General features: G+C 38.3%; 1 protein-coding gene across 2 annotated transcripts in view; it reads left to right on the top strand.

Moving 5' to 3' along the window:
* LOC127414833 (metalloprotease TIKI2) overlaps window positions 1–24406 on the top strand; it is a 96308-nt gene that overhangs the window by 49817 nt on the left and 22085 nt on the right. For both annotated transcript variants that reach the window (XM_051653171.1, XM_051653170.1), the window contains exons 3-4: window positions 11066–11212; window positions 19964–20138. In XM_051653171.1, the coding sequence (XP_051509131.1) occupies window positions 11066–11212; window positions 19964–20138 (322 nt within the window). The remainder of the gene's footprint in view (window positions 1–11065; window positions 11213–19963; window positions 20139–24406) is intronic.

Raw genomic sequence — 24406 nt, 5'->3', positions numbered from 1 at the left:
ATACATTTTTTGTAGTTAATTGCGATTAATCACAGATTTTGAAAGTGCTGAAATTTGACACTATACAGTATATACACCGATCAGCCACAACATTAAAACCACCTGCCTAATATTGTGTAGGTCCCCCTTGTGCCACCAGAACAGCGCCTACCTGTTATTCTTCTCACCACAATTGTACAGAGTCTTTGTCAGTTCAAACCAGTCTGGCCATTCTCTGTTGACCTCTCTCATCAACAAGGCATTTCCATCCACAGAACTGCCGCTCCCTGGATGATCCATCCTCCAATCATCCATGCGATTATCTAATCAGCCAATCGTTTGGCAGCAGTGCAGTGCATAATATCAAGGATATATGGGTCAGGAGCTTCAGTTAATGTTCATATCAGCTATCAGAATGGGGAAAAATGTGATCTCAGTGATTTCAACTGTGGCATGATTGTTGGTGCCAGACGTGCTGGTTTGAGTATTTCTGTAACTGCTGATCTCCTGGGATTTTCACACACAACAGTCTCTAGAATTTACACAGAATGGTGCCAAAAAAAAAAAAAAAAAAAAAAAAAAAAATCCAGTGAGGGGCAGTTCTGTGGATGGAAACGCCTTGTTGATGAGAAAGGTCAACAGAGAATGGTCAGACTGGTTCGAACTATCAGTCTATGGTAACTCAGATAACCACTCTGTACAACTGTGGTGAGAAGAATTGCATCTCAGAATGCTAGGCTTGTCACGATATCTACTTTTGTTGGACGATATATTGTCCCAGAAATAATTGTGATAAACTATATTTTTGTCATATTAAGACCATTTTATGCCACTGATATTATGATAATATAATAGCATAATAATGCAAGTACACCCTTTCAAAGAGCAATGAACTTTTAATTCTTAAAAATATTCAGACATTGGAATCGGAATGTCAAAATAAATTATTCATCTCCAACTGCTGTTTTTGTTCACAGCTTGGAACACTGGATGGAATGGTTATGTTTTAGATGAGCTTTTAGATTACAGGGCTTGACTTTAAGCATTGTGATATGCTTGTCCTTCAGACAAGTAAACTGGTCATTCACTTGTCCGAGTAAAAACGTTACTTGTCCAGAAAGAAACATTTTTTTTTTTTTTGCTGTTGTGTTTTCTAAAATTAGCAGTAAAAATGGCTGTTTAATGTTAACAAAATGCATTAAAATTCTAATGAATCCTAAGAAAGTACCCTGCTTATTTGATACTGTATGTGGGTCATTGACAAATAACATAACTGTGAACTTCTATCAAGATTGAAGATTTATCAACATATGAAAATTAATCAACAACCCCACACCTTTACACTTAACATGTCCTCTCTAGAAACATGTCTTACATCCCTGAAAAAACATAGAGACATTTGGCATGTCCCAGCAGGATATCAAATGTCAGATGGAACAACCCACCAAAAAATCATAATATTCATGACATAAAAATGTATAGTACTTGTTAAAATTACTTTTACCTCAACAAATACTTCAAAATGTTGTCTTGTCAAAGGTGTCCTATTGTGACTTATGACGGAGGCTGAAAACCTGTATCACTCCGTCGTTACACGCTTGCAACGCTGACAGCTTTGTTGTTTATAAATAGGTGCGATAGTTTTATCGCATCGTTCAGTTAACACAGGTGCAGTACAATAACATTCACATGTTGGAAAAAAATGCGTCCACTTTGCGCACTCACACCAAATTCAACAAGTGCTGCTGCATGAGAGAGGGAGAAGGATGCGCAATAGTGGATTTCCTGTATTCGCACAGATTCTGGAATTAATACAAAGACAATACAATATTTTCAACAGCAGGATATGTGTTTTTTAAATAAGTTATACAGGCATATGCTAAATCACAAATAAACCTGGTATTTTTTTTATCATTATTAAGGTTTCAATAAGGCAACTTTTCCAGTCAGGCAAGTAAAATTCACTTTGACTTGCCCTTGCAAAAATCCACTAGTCCCGGACAAGCGTTAATGTCGAGCCCTGAGATGTATTGCCATTTTTCATTGTCACTGTTTTTAAACAAAGTCAACATACCTGCTCGATCACATTAATGGGCTCTCCTCTCTCATTCGGATTAAAGTCAAAATGTTCCCACAACGGAGCTTTGGAATGCGGCTTTGAAACCAAGTCCATTTGGACTTATTCTTCCAAATTTTTGGGCTGGAATTATGCAGTCGTCGGGAAAAACATCTATTAAAACACCTATTAGCCTCGAGTAACATGTAATCTTCACCTGTCGCTGTCAGCTGTGTGTGCAGGAGCTGCCTGAGCCGAGTGGACGCACGACTGGCTAAAATGTTGGTGACATTCATTCTTATGTAAATACAATGGGCAATATCGAGGTCAGCAAAAATGATCGAGGTCATGTCCATATATCGTACAATAAGTCGATAACTTAATTATCATGACAGGCCTACAGAATGCAGGTTGGTGCTGTTTTAACGGCACGAGGGGGACCTACACAATATTAGGCAGGTGGTTTTAATGTTGTGCCTGATCGGTGTACTTCTTTTCTTGTCAAAATGTATTTATTTCAATCTTAGGAAGAAAACAAAACAACATGTAGCAATATAATGCTTTATTAACATTTTACAAACAAAGCCTTTTACAATATAAACATAGAAATGCACTAAAATAGCACCATTTCAAGTAACATTAAACATTTCCCAAAGTCTAAGTAGAAGTTTGACTAATTGAAACAACTAGTCCCCACATTTGTTGCATTTTCATTGCAATGGGCATTAAATCTCTTACACTCTCATTATCCACACTATTAATTTGCTGGTAGACTGTGGCTATCTGTTTTGCTACAGCAATCGTGAAGCTGCATTCATGATTCTCGTCAGGGCGGCAACACCAGCTTCGAGCGCCACTTTGAACTCACCATGCGCCATACATAGGCTGAAAAATACTTGATTTCTGTCACAAGTCCCATCTGGGCTTGTTTTGTACTTCAGATAGCGCTAAGAGCTCTTTTCTCAATCGTTACATCACTGACAGGGAAGCACTGTCAGAGATTCTTTTATTTAATGAGATAATAACCTCCGCAGCGCTATCATAGGAGAGAGTGTAACGGTCAACTTTAACGTATTAAGACAGTTCCGCTGTGTATGCTAAGCTTGAAGGCTCCCTTGGTAGAAGGGCTCTGGTGCTGTGGCATGTGCGTCATGACTCCTGGCGGACACATTACAAAGGTTTCGCCCTTCACATCAGTGTTTATGCTGTATTAATGATAAATGAGTTAATCGTGATTAAGAAAAATTAACAGGTTAAACGTTTTAAATTAATCGCATACGTTAACGCGTTAATTCTGAGAGCTCTGTTATATACATTTGTTTCAAAATTAATTTCTTAGAAATGAATTTTCTTTTTTAATGAGGAAAAAACTACTGAGTGCACCTTTAAAGCTAATGAATGCAATTTATTAAAATACTTTCTCCTATCCCATCTTAATATGTAGCGATAAACATCAGCAAGCCATTTGTAGGTTGATGTCCCTGAAAAGTGTTACACTGCCTGACTCTGTGGCACTTTCCAAAATTGCTCTGTTTGTGTAAGCATCCCTTCCAGCCCAACACAGCAGCATTGACTCAAGTGGCATTAGTTTAGGGTGGGACTATCTGGGGTTTTTTTTTCGACCAATGGAAGATGGAGGGTGTACTGGAATTGGACATCTGTTTGAAAACAAAATTTTTGCAGTTCCATTTGTTGATGCTAGTGTTTGCAGAAATTACACTCTTCATATTTAAAATTGTGTTTTCCAGGCCTGGAAAAGCCACAGAAATTAATACAATCTTAGAAATCACAGAAATGTCTTGATATTAGATATTTAGACATTTCTCTTGTGTAGAGTGCAACTTGCTTGCAAGCCTTTGTGATGTCCGATTTGTGAGTGTATCATTCTTTTGAGTTGATTATTTTTAATTAATTGAAATCTGTCAGAATGATTCATTAGTGAATCGGTCTGAATCAAACTCATCCAGTAATGACAAATGACTGGAAAGGTCATGGAAAAGTCACAGAAGTTCATTGGTCAAAAAGTGTGGGAAACATTTTCTGAGTTTTTGTCCTAACCAGCTGTGACCATGACAAAATATTTTGTTGATGCTTGGTGTCCATTTGGTGTCACACTGGAAGCTCCGCCCACTGTGAAATCTCATTCGTCCAAAATATTACTCCACATAAAATATATTAAACCTCATATATGCTTGGCTGATGATGATTTGCTTTGCAAGAGCATTCCACTTTCAGTGAAAGCAAAAAAATACTTCATGTTGCATATGTTGAGGACACAGTTTTACATATGGCAGAAACACAGGTAAACACAGACTGGAACACATGAAATAGAAATGCACATACACACAATCAGACAAAAATAAACTCACATACGCACACACAGATCCCGCCAACATCAGTGGACACACACACATATACACACACATGAAAGGAAAGCAGTGCAGGAAGGACTGGGAGGAGATGAAAGGAGAATAAACATTATGATGAGTATGAATTCTAGTAAGAGAGAGAGAAAGACGGAGAGATGTCGATAAGACTGTAGTTTTGGTTGGGGAGCGGCCCTGCTGCGTTCCAGATCTGATCTGCGACTATGAGCAGAAGAAAATGACACACATCCCCAGAGTCAGTCATTTCTGTCTGCTTCTAATTTTTCCTTTCTCTCTCAAAACACACACAGGCTTGCCTGTATGAATGAACAGGAGCGGTCTGGACTCTTTTTCCCAGTTTCCATTGTGCATTTATCTTCATATTCAAACTTCAGTGCTATGCTCATGTTTCAGCATGCCCTCCAGCAAGAGATTGCAAAAAATACTAATAGTTCAAGGAGAATTACAATGTCTGAGGGCATTGAATGAATGAAAGCTGGTGCTGGAGATAAGACAGAGCTTGGAGGACTCTATCCCTCTCTCTCTACCTCTTTCTCTACAGGGGAATGAGCATCAAATGGATTAGATGCTATCAGACATCCCGGGGTCTGATAAACTCACAGTAGTGGGAATCAGTTATCTCTCCCAGTGGGAAGGGCAAATACATTCTTCTAAGAAAGTGAAGGGATCAGTATACACACACATATGTTTACTTTGTTATCTAAATGGGAACATACCATAGACTTCTATTGTTTTTACATAAAGCCAGTTATAATTACTAGACTAACACTAATCTACACCTTAAAGAGATAGTTCACCCTAAAATTAAAATTCTGTCATCATTTATTCACCAGTACATTGTTCCAAACCCATATGACTTTCTCACTTACGTATGTAGTACACAAAAGGAGATGTTAGGCAGAATGTTAGCCCCAATGGTTAGCACCATTCACTTTCACTGTATAATTTTTTTTTTTTTTTGCATACAGTGAAAGTAAATGTTAGCCTCAGTCGCCATTCACTGTCACTGTATCTTTTTTTTCCTCCATACAATGAAAGTGAATATGTTAGCCTCAGTCACCGTTAACTTTCACTGTTTTTTTTTTTTTCTCCAGACAATGAAAGTGCCCACAGGTCTCTCAACCTGGCTAAGCTGGTCTAGCTTGTCTCCTAGTCGCCCAGCCTAACCAGGTGAAAAGTGCCCAAAACCCCTCTAAAACCAGCCAAGAGACCAGTCTGGTCAGGCTGAGAGACTAGCTAAGACTAAGGTATGTGGTTATGGAGAGTGTATTCGAAAGTATCAGTTTTTAGTGAAGGAAAATGCCAATCCAGTATGGATGAGAGGCGTTTTCAAACTAAAACAGATTAGTGTGGACATATGGCCTTGGTACATTAATATAGAATGTGTGGTCACAAGTGTGCATTTATAGATATTTTACAACAACATGGAATGAAGCTCAGAATTTAGAATCAGAATTTAGAATCGCACATACACACACACACTCACACACACAGACACACACACACACACACACACGTTTAATAAACGTTCTAAAGCCCCATCCAGCTCGGCTTGTCTCACCCGTAGTGTTTGTTCAGAGCTGTTGGCTTACAGGGTTCTGAGCTCCATTTGACCTCTGACCCAACTCAACAATGCTCCTCTCCTTCCTCACCATTTATTCATCACTCCATTCCATCTTTCCCCTAGCAACTGGCTTGAACATTTTTCTCTTTCTTGGTTTCTCTACCCATTTTTTCTCTCTCTTGTAATTCCCCTCTTTTTTCTTCTCACAGCACAGAAGCAGCTGGAGCGCTGAGAAACAGTCGATTATTTTCCTCTTCTTTCGTCTTGTTTGCTTTTTTGTGAGAAGGGAAAGAATGGCTGAAGACTCTACTACTGGTGCTGCCAAGTCAAATGGCAGAGTTTGTTTTTGGACAAGTGTAAAAAAAGAGAGAGGGAGTGTGAGGGAGAGAAAAGGAGAGGGAAAAGAGAAACTTTCTCCAGTGTCTTATTAAACAAACCCAAAGGGTCACTGCAGGCTGATGGCGGGTTCGAGATGGAGTGACTGTCAGAGTAAAGACGACTGGATAGAGAGATTAGACAGAGAGATGAAAAGATTTGTGTCAAACCAGGCAGAAGAGAAATGTCAACAAATAAAAGGTTTTCTAGGGACGCCAGCTGCACCAATGGGCTACCAAACTTCTCTTTGTGGTAATTCCCAGGCTCTAAGAAAGAAAGAACTGGAACTTCAAGAAAGAAAAGAAAAAAGAAAGATAGAGGTCTGATCATGAAAGTGCTCCATAAGAATCTGTCGGAAGGAAAGAGGAACTTTGTGATAGTACTGCTGGGTAAACTTGCAAAAGGTCTGCACTGTGTTTTCGTTACGCCATTTGCAATCAGCTGTATGAACTGCCTACCTCTAAGAATGTTAAACACAGACAAGCAAACAAAACATTTTTTGCAATCAACTAAAGATCAGAAAGCATGTCCATATCTAATGGGGTGCAGGCTTACAGAAGACAGGAAGAAAAAAAAAAGAATTCCAGAATAAACATGAAAGACCTGAAATAGTGCTAATTAACAATAAACAACTTTAAAAGCCTATGTTTATCATCTCTCACGGTCTGCAAACAACATGTTTTACTGGATTATGGGAAACTAAATATTGCTTAATTGACCTTTGTAGTGCTTTGAGATATAATTTCTAATTAATGACTAATAAAGACCAAGTGTCATCCTCAGGATGTAGGTTTGAAGTGGCCAGCTGTGTTTGGCTGCTGTCAACTCCAGTTTTTCTGCTTTTGCTGGATACTCTGAGCTGATTTTGGCTCACACTGCCCGCCAACTGCACCTGTGCCTGTCTGCACTTTTCCCATAATGCCCCTGACCACACTAAAAGAGATGAAATCACTTCCATCTGTGAAGCACATGCGCCTACAGCCAACTATTATTTATTTTGCCATCCTCTTTTCCTCCATCCCTCTGTTCTCCATCTCAAAGATAGCCTCTCTCTGTTTCACGCATTCTTGTCTTCCGCCTAGTTTACAGTTCCTCACTCAACTTTCCATAAACAATGATCACCAGTTTGTGGATGCTAGAGAGCTAAATGGATAGAAGAGAAACTAAGAAACTAAAAATAGAACAGAAGGTGCAAAAAAGTTGAGGCTTCATGCTGTGTCCCCATCTGATTGGGTAGTTCTGAGTTTCAAAGATTTGGATCAACAGAACTTCAAAACCTGGATCAACAAAACTTAAAGGCGAGCATGTTCACATGTATAATAAAATAGCGTGTAGGCTATCTTTTTCCTCCTCTCATTTGGGAACATTACTTGAGAATTAACATTCTGCTGTTTATTTATTTGCCTCCCTCTTTTGGTCCTTTTCTCTATTTATCCTCTCTGATTGCTAATTAATTTTGAAATGCAGTCTTGGAAGAAGGTTAGAAGTTCCAGGAGCAGGTGGGTTCTTCAAGCTTTGTTGTGTGCAGAGGGGTTTCTCTGTTTATCCTGCTGAGAAAAACATCTTAAACCAGCCTAAGATCACGTGCTGGTCTTAGCTGGTTTAAGATGGTATCTCTACCTGCCTAAGCTGGTCTAGCTTGTCTCCTAGTTTGGCCAAGATGGTGTACAGCTGATTTAGCTGGTCAGTTAGCTGGTCGCCCAGCCTAACCAGCTGAAAAGTGCCCAAAACCCCTGTAAAACCAGCCAACAGACCAGTCTGATCCGGCTGAGAGACCAGCTAAGACCAACAAACCAGGTTTAAGCTGATATTCAGCTGGTTTAGCTGGTCGGTTAGCTGGTCTCTCAGCCTGACCAACTGAAAAGTCCCAAAATCTCTCTAAAACAGCCAACAGTCTAGCCTGACCAAGGTGATAGACTAGCTAAGAACAGTAAACCAGTTTTAAGATGGTGTTTAGCTGGTTTGTCTGGTCAGCTTGCTGGTCTCCCAGCCTGTCCAGCTAAAAAGTGTACAAATCACTTCTAAAACCAGCCAACAGACCAGCCTGTCAAGGCTGGGAGACTAGTCAAGACCAGCAACCTAGGTTTAAGCTGGTGTTCAGATGATTTAGCTGGTCAGCTAGCTGGACTTCCAGCCTGAACAGCTAAAAAGTGCCCAAATACACTCTAACACCAGCCAGCAGATTAGCTTGACAAGGCCAGGCTTAAAACCAGGTTTAAGCTAGTGTTCAGCTGCTCAGCTAGCTGGTCTCCCAGCCTTACCAGCTGAAAAGTGCCCAAAACCCCTCTAAAACCAGGCAACAGACCAGCCTGACCAGACTGGAAGACCAGCTAAGATCAGCAAACCAGGTTGGTTTAAGATGCATTTTTCAGCAGGGTAATTGGGCCACAAAACTCTCACACGTCACGAGACACACAGAACAGTCTTTCTGGGTAAATCACACAATTACATTCTGTGAAATCTCAGTTACAGAGAGTGAGACAGAGCAAGCAAGCTGTGGAAATGTGCATTTGTTTAGCCCAATGGATGCTAAAGGCTGTTCACACTTCAACAAATGAAATGTTCTCACACACTTCTGCCATCTTTCATCCCACACATAACATCAGGCCTTAATATCTATGCACTCTCACACTCTGTTCATCATATGTACAGCAAAGGAGAGCAGAATGATCCAATTCTCTTTCCTGGCTCCCTCTCATTCTCTCCGTCCCATCCTTTAATCCCTCTATCCATCACATCCCAGTCATTCTTTCATCTCTTTATTTCCAACATGGAATGCGTTTAAGGTTAAGGGGAAACTCCTCATTTTTGGCAACACCACAGACTCAGGGCAGATGGGTCAGACACCCGTGTCTTAATCTGAGCGTGCCATGGCCCCTGCAGCAGCTGGCATCACTACAAAGCTCTCATGGGCGGGCACATACCATGGCACATATAGCCAGAGCACATCTGCACAGGAGGGCAACACCCTGACATGACAGGGCAATGTAAAAAATGAAGACAATAAAACAACACACGCAATACTGAAATAAGCGGCCAGCGATTACAAGGCCAGCAGGGGGTCGGCACAGAGCATTGGCTGGATGTGAAGTTAGATAGATGGAGTGCATTTGTGCTGCTCTGGTGCTGGCTTGATCACAGCCCATTTTAGGATTACCGCATTGGCAGGATGACAAAGATCTGCTGAGCACCAGGCTGAAAATAGATGGTTTGAAAAATGTTTAGTAGATAAGCCTACATAATACCCCACCCCCACCACCAGTCCCCATTCTCGTTTTAAAGAGAACTTTATTCGATAGTTTTATTAGACATTTTTTTATACGTCTGTAAGTGCAAGATGATTGACCAATATTTCTGATCTGTTCTTCCAAAAAGAGGAATACTTTTAGATTTAAATGCATATATCTGCTAAAAGGTCATTTTATCAATTTAGGAGTACACTAGCATATAGATGGCATGGAAAGTTTATTGGAGAGAGAGAGAGAGAGAGAGAGAGAGAGAGAGAGAGAGAGAGAGAGAGAGAGAAAAAAAGGGGGATAAATGATTCGTCCCAGACTTGAACTCTTGTCCCCCACTTGAACTCTTGCCACAACTTAAAGTATGCATATATGCAAATCACTAGGCCACAGCTCCAACATTTGTTATTTTTTAAAATGTAAAGTGTTACTTTGAGATTGGGAGTTCCAAACTACAGACCAAATTCACAGCACATTGTCTTAGTAACCTGTTTTTCACCAGAGAGTGCTCTGTTTTCCCAATGCTAAATTGAAAAGCACAAACTCTCATTTCCAGCTATTTTTCTGTGGGCCATGGTCTAAGTCTTCTGTAGCCTTTAAGCTTCTATATAAATCCATCAGCCTCACTGCTCTCATAGTCCATTTTCATTACTGTATTTCTGTCACACAAGCTCACAAACACACCCTCTCTATAAATCTCCAAGGCAATTAGCGTGACGGGTTCCCGCCAGAATAGAGAGGTGTAATCATGTACACAAATCAACTGACCACACATGATCGGGTACGAATGAGTTAGCTAGCAGAATGCACAACAGCATGAAATTTAATCTACCTTTCCATGAATAATAACAGAAAAAAAACTCCCCTCTCCAATCTCCAATTGACTCTCCTGTCAAAACACTTAACTGCGATTGACAGCCTGAGCTGAGCGAATCAGCCAATCAGGTGAGGAGTGAGAGCGAAGTGGGCGGGAGTGTGAAGTTTAACCCCAGGAGTCTGGGACAGCTGCAGTTTCACTGTGGTCTGTAGTTGTTGCACACGATAAATTCTTTCTAAAGAGGGTTTACTTTTTATTTTAATGGGGGCTGTAAATTTTCGACCCTTGAACTCTGGAGATAGAGTTGTTTTTAAAGGAGCACTCCGTCATTCACTCTCTCTTTCTTACCTGTTGCTCTGCAAAAAGGCAATTTTCTGCTGCATATTTGTACCTGGTGTCTGGCCTTATGTTGGTGTAAAATTAGGCACCTCTGAAAGGAAAATTTTCATATTCCATGGTCTATGTTTATAGTATATGAATAAATAATAGTGTGTTTTTGATTATGTGTAAGAGAACACATTGTTGGCTATTTGAGTCCGATGTGACATCATATTTGTATGTGTGGAAGTGAGAATGACTAAGCTTGTGTATTTTATGAGCTAAAAATGAAAGACTGACTGACTCTCTCTCTCTCTCTCTCTCTTTCTGCAGGTGTTGTTTGCCCTCAATCAGACTCTGTTGCAGCATGAGAGTTTGCGTGCAGGCATTCTGCAGGATGCCTTTACCACAGAGGACCTCATAACACACTACAACTGTGGAGATCTCAACTCCATCATCTTCAACCATGACACATCACAGGTAAACAAACAAACACACAGAAAACCTCACACAGGCTTATACTTAAACTGTGTACCAACAAAGTCCCTTTAAGGCAAGTCGGGTCACTCGGCGGCTATTTGAAACCAGGGGCGGTTCTAGGTTCAGTGGATATTCGGGGCTTAGCCCAGACCTCTGTGGATATGTAAAGGGTCATCCTTGATACTTAATATAATACACTTTAAAATAAAACTTGAAATGTCACATCTGTGAGGTGTCATTTATGTAATAAAACTTTAAATATTACTGAAACTAAAAGGTGCCACTTACATTTTAGTCCCGGCCTCAGATATGCTCAAAGATCAGAAATTGTGTGCTTTTAACTGTATGCACTATAAAATGTAATAATTTTTTTTTTTTAAAAACACTATATTGTCCCTTTTGGCTTTTGTCCTTTTCATAGCACATTGTGTATACTATTGATAGGATTGTAGCAAATTAGTGATTCGATGGGTGTTTAAAGTTAGTTAAGAAGATAGTATCAGGCTGTAAATTGGCTGAAATAGGAGCTTATGGGAAGAAATAGCTGTTAGATTTGCCAGAGTTTGCGAGGTTCATGGCATAACGTCATTTAAAAAAAAAAAAAATTATTAAACCCGGAAATTTGACTTCAAGTTGGCAAATTCCTCGAGCACATCTGTAGATAACAATCTTTGTTTTCAGGGTTATATAGCTAAATATTTGGTACTCACTGCATCAGGATGGACCAACTCAGAACAGTTTCAAATGTCACATCAAGACAGGCATTTGAACCATTCATACACAGCTGCAATCACAAGAGCTCTTCTTGCAATTATTAAAAAATAACACAATTAATCATGCCCCCTATGTGTAAGTAAATTCTGTAATAAAAGTACGAATTTTACTACCATACGAGCTGCAGTTGGGCAGAGAAATCTTCCAATGTTCATTATGTACGTGAGATGGTTGTAGAGGTGATGTCAGCAATCGAAATCACTGACTTTTTCAAGCTTGAAGTACATCAAGCACTGCTCATTGAGGAAGCACAAAAGGTGGACGAAATCAAAGTTCCCACTACTTTTAACTTGACACAGTATCCTAAAACTGCAATGTTTATGACGCTGAATACCAGTGAGACACTCCAAACGTGTACGACTGAGGCAACCACATGTAAATAGAGCGACAATTAAAAATAGCGCAGACGGAACGCAAGAACTGTGTACTGCGTACTGTGAGACCTGGATACATTGACCAACTCAATGCCAAACAGATTGCTGTCAACTGTAGGCTTTTTCAATGATTTGAGAATAAAACAAACAATATATTGAGTTCTTTTTGTATTGTCTAATCAGTGCTTCATTCATCTGCCACAGTAATGCAATTTATTTTAATCTGAATTTCAATCCGTATTATATATTTATTATAGGCCCTACATAATATATTTATAAATATTTGAATTATTATGCATTATTTGAATTATTATATATGAATTATCTTTATTTGGGGGCCTTTCTCAGCAAATAATGATGTATACGATTATTGCGATTAATTAATCAGCATGTCATTGTAATTAATTCTATATAAATGTGTAATTGATTGACAGCCCTAATATATATATATATATATATATATATATATATATATATATATATATATATATATATATATATATATACATGAACATGGGCGGGGCTAGGGGTGGGCTACTTTTATTCAGCTCTGGGCTGAAGCGCTGGTAGCCCACCCCTAGCTCTGCCCATGTTCATTACACCTCTAGGCAGCTATTGTCTAGTACAGATCCTATCTACTTAAATAGGGAAAGATAGAAATCTCCAAAACAGTTGGTCAAGAATATAGAAAATACATAACAAGAAATAACATATTTCAAACTGCAAAATCTGACAACAATGGTATCATAAATTGTGCTGCTTTACCTCATGTGGGGTAGCCCCACCCACTGTGCAATCTCATTGGTCCAAAATTCTGCTCCTCTGAACTGTACTTTAAGTATCAATATCTTCAGATCAGCTATTATTGTGTCGTATGGTGCAGCAGTTTCACATTCATGTTCAGAGAGACTATAAATAAAGACTATACAGCCCATAAAAACAAACATAAAACACACAAACAGACACACACACACACGTGCACGCGCATAGATGTACAGTACAAAACCTTGCTTCTGGTGTGTGTATATTATTGGAATTGTGTGTGTGCATGATGTATTGGAGTCATTATGAACTTAAAGTTTGAGCTGCAGCAGGTTCCCTCTGATGAATGGCCTATAATTCCCCACTTCACCCAGATACACGCTAACAGATTAAAGCTTTTCAACACCACACACACACACACACACAAACAGACAGAATGAGAACGAACATTTAAGGAAAAATGTGAGGGAGCGGTGAGAGGAGGAAGGGAGGGAATTGTACTCTGTTGTTCCATATTTCCTGCAAAGATCAGACACAGGGCAGCTAATAGCTCTACTGTCTGAAAAGGTATCTGTGTGCTCGCTCCTTCTGTACTTTCTACCATTTTCCCCTCCGTTGTCTCTATATATCTATACTCCATGCAGAGCTCCAAACATAAATGCTCAAACTTTGCATTACAGTATCCATGTTGCTCTTTAATAATTATATTAAGAACTAAGATCTAATACTTTAGAGAAACATGCAATTTTGTGAATGTTTTGTGGAAAAGCTCGAAATTCCACAAAAACTTGGGAGGCATTTGTTCATCTATTCCTGTCAATCACGACCCAAAGTTTCATTTAATTCCTGTGACAATTCTTCCAACATTTACCTATACATAACTCATTTAATATGAACTCATTAACACATTAATGCCCAGATTTTGTTCTAGAAATGTATTTTAAATCAAAATCAAAATTTTTCATATGGACATACTGTGCAGATCGAGTTTTGCAATTTGTCAGTTTATTCTTTACACAAAGAGTTTTTAAATGCTGCAACTTTATTGACTGGTGAGCAAGAATCTCAGTATAGACATTCTCATAGAAACCTATGCCAAGATTGAGATAAGATTTCGCTTACAGATAACTTACCACCTTTTATGCCAGCTGTTTTTAAAACATCTATAGTCACCCAAAAAGTATTTACAGATAGAAAGATTGGTAGAACCTTCATCAACTTTAGTTTCCCAAAGGCTTAAATGGTTTGATGTCATAATTGCAACTAGGGCTGAAGGATTATGACAAAAATCATAATTAATGATTATTTCCCATGATATTGTAATTGCAATTTTTATTTTGATTAATATAATTTACATTAAAATACCTATTTTGGGTGGATCAGCTGCATACCTTATTCTTTATGTCGGCTACACATCCAAAACAAGCTGAGAACTGAGAATTCCTTAATTATTCTGTTGCTGATTTAAACATCAGTAAATCAAGATTAGTTCCCTTAACATTCAACTTCACACTGGCACTCTTAGAAGCATAAAAAAGCTATTATTCAAATTTTGAATCAATTATACACAGAAAGCGAGCAATGGAGTTGTCTGTGATTGGTTACAATATTCAACCACTTATTTAACCGGTATAAAAATAGTTTTTTTTTTTATTATTGTCATTTAGAGCATTTATTTACAGAAAATGACAACTGGTCAAAATAACAAAAAAGATGCAGTTTTTCATCAGTCACCGATCCTCCACCTGGTAGTCTAATGGTTAGATGGAGACCTGGAGAAGCCTTCAAGCCACAGTGTCTCGCAACCACTGTGAAATTTGGTGGAGGATCGGTGATGGTCTGGGGGTGTTTCAACAAGGCTGGAATCGGGCAGATTCGTCTTTGTGAAGGATGCATAAATCAAACCACGTTCAAGGTTATCCTGGAAGAAAATGTGCTTCCTTCTGCTCTGACAATGTTCCCCAACTCTGAGGATTGGTTTTTCCAGCAGGAAAATGCTCCATGCCACACAGCCAGGTTAATCAAGGTGTGGATGGAGGACAACCGGATCAAGACCCTGTCATGGTCAGCCCAATCTCCAGACCTGAACCCCATTAAAAAACTCTGGAATGTGATCAAGAGGAAGATGGTTGGCCACAAGCCATCAAACAAAGCCGAGCTGCTTGAATCTTTGCTCCAGGAATGGCATAAATTCAAAGACTGGTAGAGAGCATGCCAAGACGCATGAAAGCTGTGACTGAAAACCACCAAATATTGATTTCCAAACTCTTCCCAAGTTAAAACATTCATATTTTGTTGATTAAAAATGAATATGAACTTGTTTTCTTTGCATTATTCAAGTCTGAAAACACTGCATCTTTTTTGTTATTTTGACCAGTTGTCATTTTTTGCTAATAAATGCTCTAAATGACAATATTTTTATTTGGAATTTGGGATAAATATTGTCAGTACTTTATAGAATAAAAAAAAATGTTTACACATACCTATGAATAGTAAATCCAGAGAAACTGATAATTTTGCAGTGGTGTCTTAATTTTTTCCAGAGCCGTATATATATATATATATATATATATATATATATATATATATATATATATATATATTCTCTCTCTCTCTCTCTCTCTCTCTCTCTCTCTCTCTCTCTCTCTCTCTCTCTCTCTCTCTTATATATATATATATATATATATATAACAGAAACTTTTAACACAACAGGAGTAGACCAGTAGGCTGCTATAATTGATACTTTTCATGATAAGTTAAGTGTGGCAGCTGTAACTGTAATCCATTAATTATGCAGCCCTAATCGAAACTGAAATGTACAATCTTGCTCTTTAACTCTCCACTTCTTGGAATTATGAACTCACATCCAGGTCTACATTTTCTAAATTCATATAAAACTAGAATTAAATCTAATAAGAACTCAAAATCTAAATAAAAATCAGAAATTAGCATTGAAATGAAAATCGATTTAACTCTCCAGCTTTTGTACAAATTCTGTTTAGATCTTATAGAAGAGTCTTTATACTGCATGTTATAGAAGAGGAGAGAGAGAGAGAGAGAGAGAGAGTGAGAGAGAGAGAGAGAGAGAGAGAGAGAGAGAGAGCATTACAGTAAAAGACTTCTTTAAAAGCATTTTGGATGCTAACAGGGGTATAGCAGTTCATCTATCAGTGTCTGAACACACACACACACACACAGTGGAGCCAAAAGTATGGCTTTCAGCTCCGTAGCACTTTAGTTCATTTGTGATAGTGCTCAGCCCAGGCAGGAATCTTTCAGATAAACACATACATACACCAAGTAATATTTACCCCCTCTGCCTCCCACTTTCCAAATTGTTCTCTCATTAGAGGGCTGTATGGATAAACACACACACACACACACACACACACACACACACACACACACACACACACACACACACACACACACACACAGTATTTAGATGTTTCTAAGTTCTGGATTGTAACAAGGGGCCACCTCACGGTTTCTCTTTTCTGTTTCTCTCTCTCTGTTCCTCTGTTCCTAGACCATTATCCATTATAAGGATCTCTGGAGTATGTATAGCTGGTCAGGACATGGGAAGTGCCTTGTTTCCGACCATCAATTAGAGCTAGGTCCAGAAATGAGTCCCATAACCATACATATTAACCTAATGCTCTGCTCCCTTCAAAAGATCTATACACACTGATTCCAAATGTCTAAACACACCAAGTACCATTTGTCACCATGACAAACCTTCAAAGGTGAAGTGTGTATTGCGCTAGTGCTGCAGGAATTAGACACTTCACTTTTTAAACAGTGCATTTCTTTGGACACTTTCACTCACAAACTAATAATATACACTCACTGGGCACTTTATGAGGAACACTATGGCCCTAATAAAGTGCCAGACGTGGTCTTCTAGTGTTGTAGCCCATCCACCTCAAGTTTCGACGTGTTGTGCATTCTGAGATGCTATTCTGCTCACTACAATTGTACAGAGTGGTTATCTGAGTTACTGTAGCCTTTCTGTCAGCTTTCTGGCCATTCTCTGTTGAACTCTCTCATCAACAAGGTGTTTCCATCTGCAGAACTGCCATTCACTGGATGTGTTTTGTTTCTGGCACCATTCCGAAATCACTGAGATTAAATTTTTTCCCCATTCTGATTGTTGATGTTAACATAAACTGAAGCTCCTGACCCATATCTGCATGATTTTATGCATTGCACTGCTGCCACATGATTGGCTGATTAGATAATTGCATGAATAAGTAGGTGTACAGGTGTTCCTAATAAAGTGCTAAGTGAGTGTATAATATAATATATACACGTATATATACGTATACAGTATATATAGTTATTCAGGTTGGCTGAATTCCAAAAATAACAGTGTGAATGTAAAATGGACCAAGACCTAAGTTGACCAGAGACATATTTTAAGTATTTGGAAATATTTTGATATTTGAAATATTATGTTTCATGTTATTCTACCCCTGTGCAATATTTTCCATGTTAAATATAAATAAATGACTTCTTAAGGTGCATTATGCACACATTCACCCTAAGTAGTATGACAGTTTCAGAGGTGGGTAGAGTAGCCAAAATCTTTACTCAAGTAAAAGTACAATTACTTTTAAAAATAATTACTCAAGTAGAAGTAAAAGTAGTAATGTTAAAAATTATTTGAGTAAGAGTAAGAAAGTATCCAATTAAAAGAATACTCAAGTAGTGAGTAACTAGTTACTTCCACATATAACATAATGGACATTTATGCCCCAATATTCCATTACATAATACATTTAACGTATTACACAATAATAATACTAATAATAATAATTCTTCATCTTATTATTATTATTCATGGGAATTGTCATCATACACCCTCATGTTGTTTCAAACCATATGACTTTCTTCCATGGAACACAATTAAAGAGATGTTAGACAGAATGTTAGCCTTAGTCTCCACTTACTTTCACTGCATGTTTTTTTGTCCCTTCATATTTCAAAAGGGAATGGTGACTGAGACTATCGGTCCCTAACATTCTGTCTAACATCTTTTGGGTTCCACAAAATACAGAAAGTCACACGGGTTTAGAACAACATGAGGGTGGGGAAATGATGACAGAACATTAATTTACACTGAGCTATTACTTTAAGGACACTTGTCAGATTTGGATGAATCTATCAATTAGAAGATAAGTTTGGAAACCAGTTTCTATTATTATGATGAAAAACTTGAACAATGTCCTATAGGCCCAATTATATATAATGCTGAATAAAACAAAGCAAGATCATGCTTCATTAATACCTACTGTCACTATTTCAAAAGTCCTGTCGCTTTTTAAAGTCCTAATTGGATCTTAGTTCAGTGTAGTTACAGTATTTTCAGTGTCGAAAGAATTTAGATCATTAGTTATGTACACTAAGGGTAAACTACACCTTGTCTCTGTGTTTGAAAGCGTATTAGGCTTATTTAAGTTCAGAGCTTGTTTTCTGTTGTCTATAAGAAAAACGCGCCGCATCTGTCAAATGCAGGAATGCTGTGCACGTGCAGACATACTGTCAGTTCGCTCTCGAGAAGTCAAACACGTGATCAGCAGAGCAAAAGACATTTACACAATGCGGATGTTTACATGGATTTATACAGTAGGAACTGATATATTGCATCACTGATATAAATGTATAAAATGAGGTCATAAGTGCCCATAGTTACAGAATCACCCAAAAAATGACCATGACACAGACAAGCCCATGTTATCATTATCACCAACACTTACTGCGCTGCAGTTCAAATCTTGAAATATTCACTTGTCTTGGTGTAAAATTAAGGCATTGCATGATGAAAGAAAGTGCTTGTATTGAGCACTTGCGGCAGCTGCAGTGATGAGCTCGACTCGAGTGACAGAGCGCAGATGTAAAGTTCCGCTGTCGTAAAAGTCCCATTCAAAAATCTCTCAGTAAATTCCTCAATTAACACTTGAAATTAAAATTAAATGAAAACCAGTAATGTAACAACAGGAACGTTGCCCACACTAATGAAGTAAAAGTTAAAAATTGTTTTTAGAAGTAAGAGTAAAGACTACCCACCATTAAATATACTCCTAAAAGTAAATTTTTTTCCAAAAAGTTACCCAAGTAAATGTAACGGAGTAAATGTAGCATGTTACTACCCACCTCTGGACAGTTTGTATGACAATTAATCGTCATAATAATGAAAGCCCTAACACAGACAATTAATCATCGTAATCGCAATTATTTGTTTGACAATTAAGTCAAATTAAGTTAATTTTCATAATTGTGAAAGCCCTATGTCTACCTCCATTGTTTTATTTTTTTTTACTTAAATTATATGCCATTTCAGTCCAAGTAAAATTACTAAAATGAATGAATATGACATGATGAAATATTTACTAAATTTAAAGTATGTTTTTGTCAAAAGATACAAATTATGACTAAAATAAATAAAAAACAAAAAAATGAACACAGGGTGTAAATGAGCCAAAATGCTGTCCAAGAGGCTTAGAACCTTTCCACATTTTTCTCTCACTTTCACACCCATTCCTTCGTTCTTTAAAGTTTGTTTTCCAATTCCTCATCCCTTTTATTCTGTCCATCCCTAGTATGCATACAGTAGTACAGACAAACCTGATCAGCTGTAGAATGGTTCATATACACTTAACATTAGAGTGTGTGGAGTTCAAACACATGCACACTGACAGTAAAATGGCATTTCTGTGTGTTTGTGGCTATCATGTTCCTCAATGTGGCGTAAATGTCATCGCTGCCCAGTTTCTCACTTAGACAGGCTCAGATGTATTCCAAGCCTTTAGTAATACCGCTCTTTATCTCTCTCTCTCAGCTTCCACATTTCATTAACAGTTCCCTGCCAGCTCACGATCGCTTGACGGCGCAGCAGATTGACAGTTACCTGCGACAGGAGCTCATTTACAAACGCAATGAGCGAATGGCACGCCGTGTCTCCGCCCTCCTGCAGAGAAGCCCCACCCAGAACTTCTTTTTTGCTTTTGGAGCTGGTGAGTCAAACAAACCGCATGACTATCTCATACAAACACACACACACTTTTAACCACATGAAGATGAAGTCAGTTTACACTGACAAGGGCTCAGCCTAGCTATGCATACACAACACGTGTTCAGTACACACATATTCACACACACAAACTCCCCCAGCTGGCAGTAAAACCAAATGGCCCTTAAATTTTTCCCACAGCTAAGAAATGCACACATCACTTTCATTTATGTTCAATGTGCACCTGTGTGTGTGTGGGGGGTTTGGGTGGTTTACGAGGACATTTTTTTAGGTTACAAACTGGTCATTACAAGGATTTTAGGCTATTAACGTGATTTATGAGGACATTTCTAGGGTCCCCATAATTCAAATTGCTTAAAAAAGCATACTAAACTATGTTTTTTGGAAAATGTAAAAATGCAGAAAGTTTTTTGTGAGGGTTAGGTTTAGGGGTAGGGTTAGGGTTAGGGGATAGAATCTATAGCTCGTACATTATAAAAATCATTATGTCTATGGAGAGTCCTCATAAGGATAGCCGCACCAATATGTGTGTGTGTGTGTGTGTGTGTGTGTGTGTTTACAGTATGATAGAGAGAGACAGAGAGAAAAAGTCTATGTTCTGAATACAAACATACTACTATTACTTTTTCTGTGGTTATATAGACATATTATGCATAGTGGGCACAGTAAACACATTTTTCTGTATGCATAAAACACCCACACCTACTACATTTACCAAAATGTGGCTTATACAAAGGAGCACACTGCGCAAAATATTGTATACCACAGTGTAAATACAATTGATCTTCCAGTTCCAATGTGATGAATGAACCAGAAGTAATTACAACCACATTTCAAATAAATATATACAGTATATTTATATATTCTGCCCCATTCTGCATTCCTCATTCTCCATTCTTCCAAATTACTGGCAAGCAACATTCCCCATCAGAAATTTTTGCAACAATCCAGACACGTCGTGTGAGCAGTCTCTGAGACATGGCATCTGGTCCAATAGAAACCAGGAAGTTATTGCATTCACATAAACAATGGTGAGTGCAATCCGGTTGCATTTTCGCTCTAAAATTAGATTTTTACTCCACTGATGATTAGGTTTAGTTGGGGTTTGGCTTAGAGTGTAGAGTTAATAAAATGTACAATCCTGTTGACTGTGTTACGTCATTTACAACTAAAAATACAACTCGCTTATGGCACCACCCTGTGTACATTTCACCTCAACAATACTTTCAGCTTCGGCCACTGTGGGCATTGGTTTTGAATTTCGGAAAGCACAGACCGATTTCTGCAGCAGAAATCTTTTCTTCCTGTCACCGAATTCACTGTGTGATCAGTCTGGACAGAGAGAGAAAACACTCTTCTCTCCTTTGTGTGTATTCCCTGAAAGCAAAAGTGTCAATTGAAGTAAACAGTAACGGATCAGAATAGCACCCAGCTTGTGACTAAATCCAAACACACCAACACCTCTGCACAAACTCACTCACACAGAGCGAGATGACTGGCAGCTTTTCTCATCTACATGCAGAGAGTGTGTGAGCTGTTTGTTTCAGTTGGAATTCCAAGGTAATGCTAATAATGTTTCCTGAGGAAACGTACTGAGGAATACCGGTGGTGTGTGTAATGTGTATGAGCTTGTGTTTATGTTTGTGTGTCTTTCCAGGTGTGATTAAACTATACACTATGCAGGTAAAGTGGTTTGAACAGGCCATCCATCTTTGCCCCACACCAGATTCACCTTTTCTTTAAAAAAAGCACAAATCTGGGTTACAGTGAGTGGGAGTGAATGGAAGTGAACGAGGGCTGTTTCAAAAGTATAGCCACAAGACATTAACATTATGTGTGATAACATGATTTTAGTGTGATAAAATTGCTTACCAATCTTTTCTGTGTAAAGTTATATACACTCACCGAGCACTTTATTAGGAAGACCTGTTCACCACTTATTAATGGGATCATCTAATCAGCAAATCGTGTGGCAGCAGTGCAATGCATAAAATCATGCAGATACAGGTCAGGAGCTTCAGTTAATGTTCACATCAACCATAAGAATGGGGAAAAAGTTATCTCAGTGATTTCGATTGTGGCATGATTGTTGGTGCCAAACGGGCTGGTTTGAGTATTCCTGTAACTGCTGATCCCCTGGGATTTTCATGCACAACAGTCTCTAGAGTTTACTCAGAATGGTGCCAAAAACAAAAAACATCCGTTGAGCGGCAGTTCTGCAGACGGAAACACCTTGTTGATGAGAGAGGTCAACAGAGAATGGCCAGACTAGTTTGAGCTGACAGAAAGGCTACAGTAACTCAGATAACTGCTCTGTACAATTGTAGTGAGCAGAATAGCATCTCAGGATGCACAACGGTTTGAACATTGAGGCGGATGGGCTACAACAGCAGAAGACCACATCTGGCACTTTATTAGGACCATAGTGTTCCTAATAAAGTGCTCAGTGATTGTATAATTTTACAGTTTTGTTGCCCTGACGACGTTACGCTGCAAACCCTGTAATCCCACAAAAACAACGATTTAAAGACTTTACAGCTCAAATAATATACAAGTTTTAACAGAGGAATTAATGCAAGTGCTTTTATACAATTATAAGCTTCACATTTCTGCCTTTAAACCCTCAAAAAAATTGGCTCCATTGACATCCAATGTAAGTGCCTATCTGTAACCTCGAATTTTGAATTTTTTAAAGAAAAGGATTATTTTTGTGGTAATCAGCATTATGTCACAAATGCTGTCGATTGAGCTTAACTTGTATTGAACCTGGAATATTCCTTTAAAACCAAGGCTTCATACTGACAATTTTGGTAAAATTCTGTTTGTCATAATAAAAGTGATCCTTATTCTCTGAAGTTCCTCTCTCCTTTCATCTCTTTCGCTGTGTTCTGTGACCTTATGAAAGCAACGTTACACAAGAGTCATAACAGGTCAGATTATAAGCAGTAACACACCATCATGCCACATCTGTTAATGGTACAGATCACACAAACACAAACTTCTCTCATCTGCATTTAGTATTTACATCCACAAAATACTTCACGTCTACAAACACACACACACACACACACACAGTGGGGTCTTTCCATTGAATTCTATTGTTTTAATATTTAGTTCACTCCATGGTTCTATAGTCTTGGAGCAAATTAAGGTAAAAATATTTGGCGTGCTGTCCATAATGGAGGGGCTCGAGCTCAGGACTGGGCTTGAGCTCTGGGATCCCCCTGGACTACATGACTAAAGCAAAAACAGAAAGACAATTTTGAAATAATTGGGGAGATGGGAAGGTGGAGGGATGCAGGAAGATTTGTCACATTCTGAGGAAAGCAGCCGCTTATATAACCTTGGGATATGATTGGCAGGCCTAGATGAACAAGCTCCTTCTGAACTTATGTTTGGAACTTCATTTAAAGGAATAGTTCACCCAAAAATTTAAATTTCCCTACCCTTATGCCATCCCATATGTGTGACTTTCTTTCTTCAGCAGAACACAAATGAAGATTTTTAGATGAATTTCTCAGCTTAATGCATTCAATGCATACAAATTGGTCCATACAATACAAGTGAACGGGTACCAGAATTTTGAAGCTTCAAAAATACCATAGGTCAGCATAAAAGTAATCCATATGACTCCAGTGGTTAAATGAATGTCTTCAGAAGCAATTTGATAGGTGTGGGTGAGAAACAGATCAATATTTTAGTCTATTTTTACTATAAATTCTCCTCCCTTCTCAGTCGATCTTCACTTTAACTTTCACATTCATCTTCTTTTGTTTTTGGTGATTTACCTTCTTCATGCATATCGCCCCCTACTGGGAAGGGAGAAGAATTTCTAGCAAAAATTGACTTAAATATTGATCTGTTTCTTACCCACACATATCATATCACTTCTGAAGTTATGGATTTAACCACTGGAGTCTTATGGATTACTTTTATGCTGACTTTGTGCTTTTTGGAGCGTCAAAATTTTGGCACCCATTCACTTGCATTGTATGGACCTACAGAGCTGAGATTCTTCTAAAAATCTTTGTGTTCTGCAGAAGAAAGAAAAACATAAATATCTGGGATGGCACAAGGTTAGTAAATGATGAGAGAATTTTCATTTTTTGGGTGAACTATCCTGTTAATTATATTTTGTATCCCCTAACTCTACATTTACCCCTAAACCTAACTGATACGCAAATCTTTCTGCATTTTTAGATTTGCATTAAAACATTATTTAGCATGTTAAGCAAGGTTTTTTTTATCCTT

Source organism: Myxocyprinus asiaticus, chromosome 24, assembly GCF_019703515.2.
Source record: "Myxocyprinus asiaticus isolate MX2 ecotype Aquarium Trade chromosome 24, UBuf_Myxa_2, whole genome shotgun sequence".
NCBI classification, from domain to species: Eukaryota; Metazoa; Chordata; class Actinopteri; order Cypriniformes; family Catostomidae; genus Myxocyprinus; species Myxocyprinus asiaticus.
The sequence above is the reverse complement of the archived record's forward strand: the minus strand, read 5'-3'. Positions and strand labels throughout refer to the sequence as shown.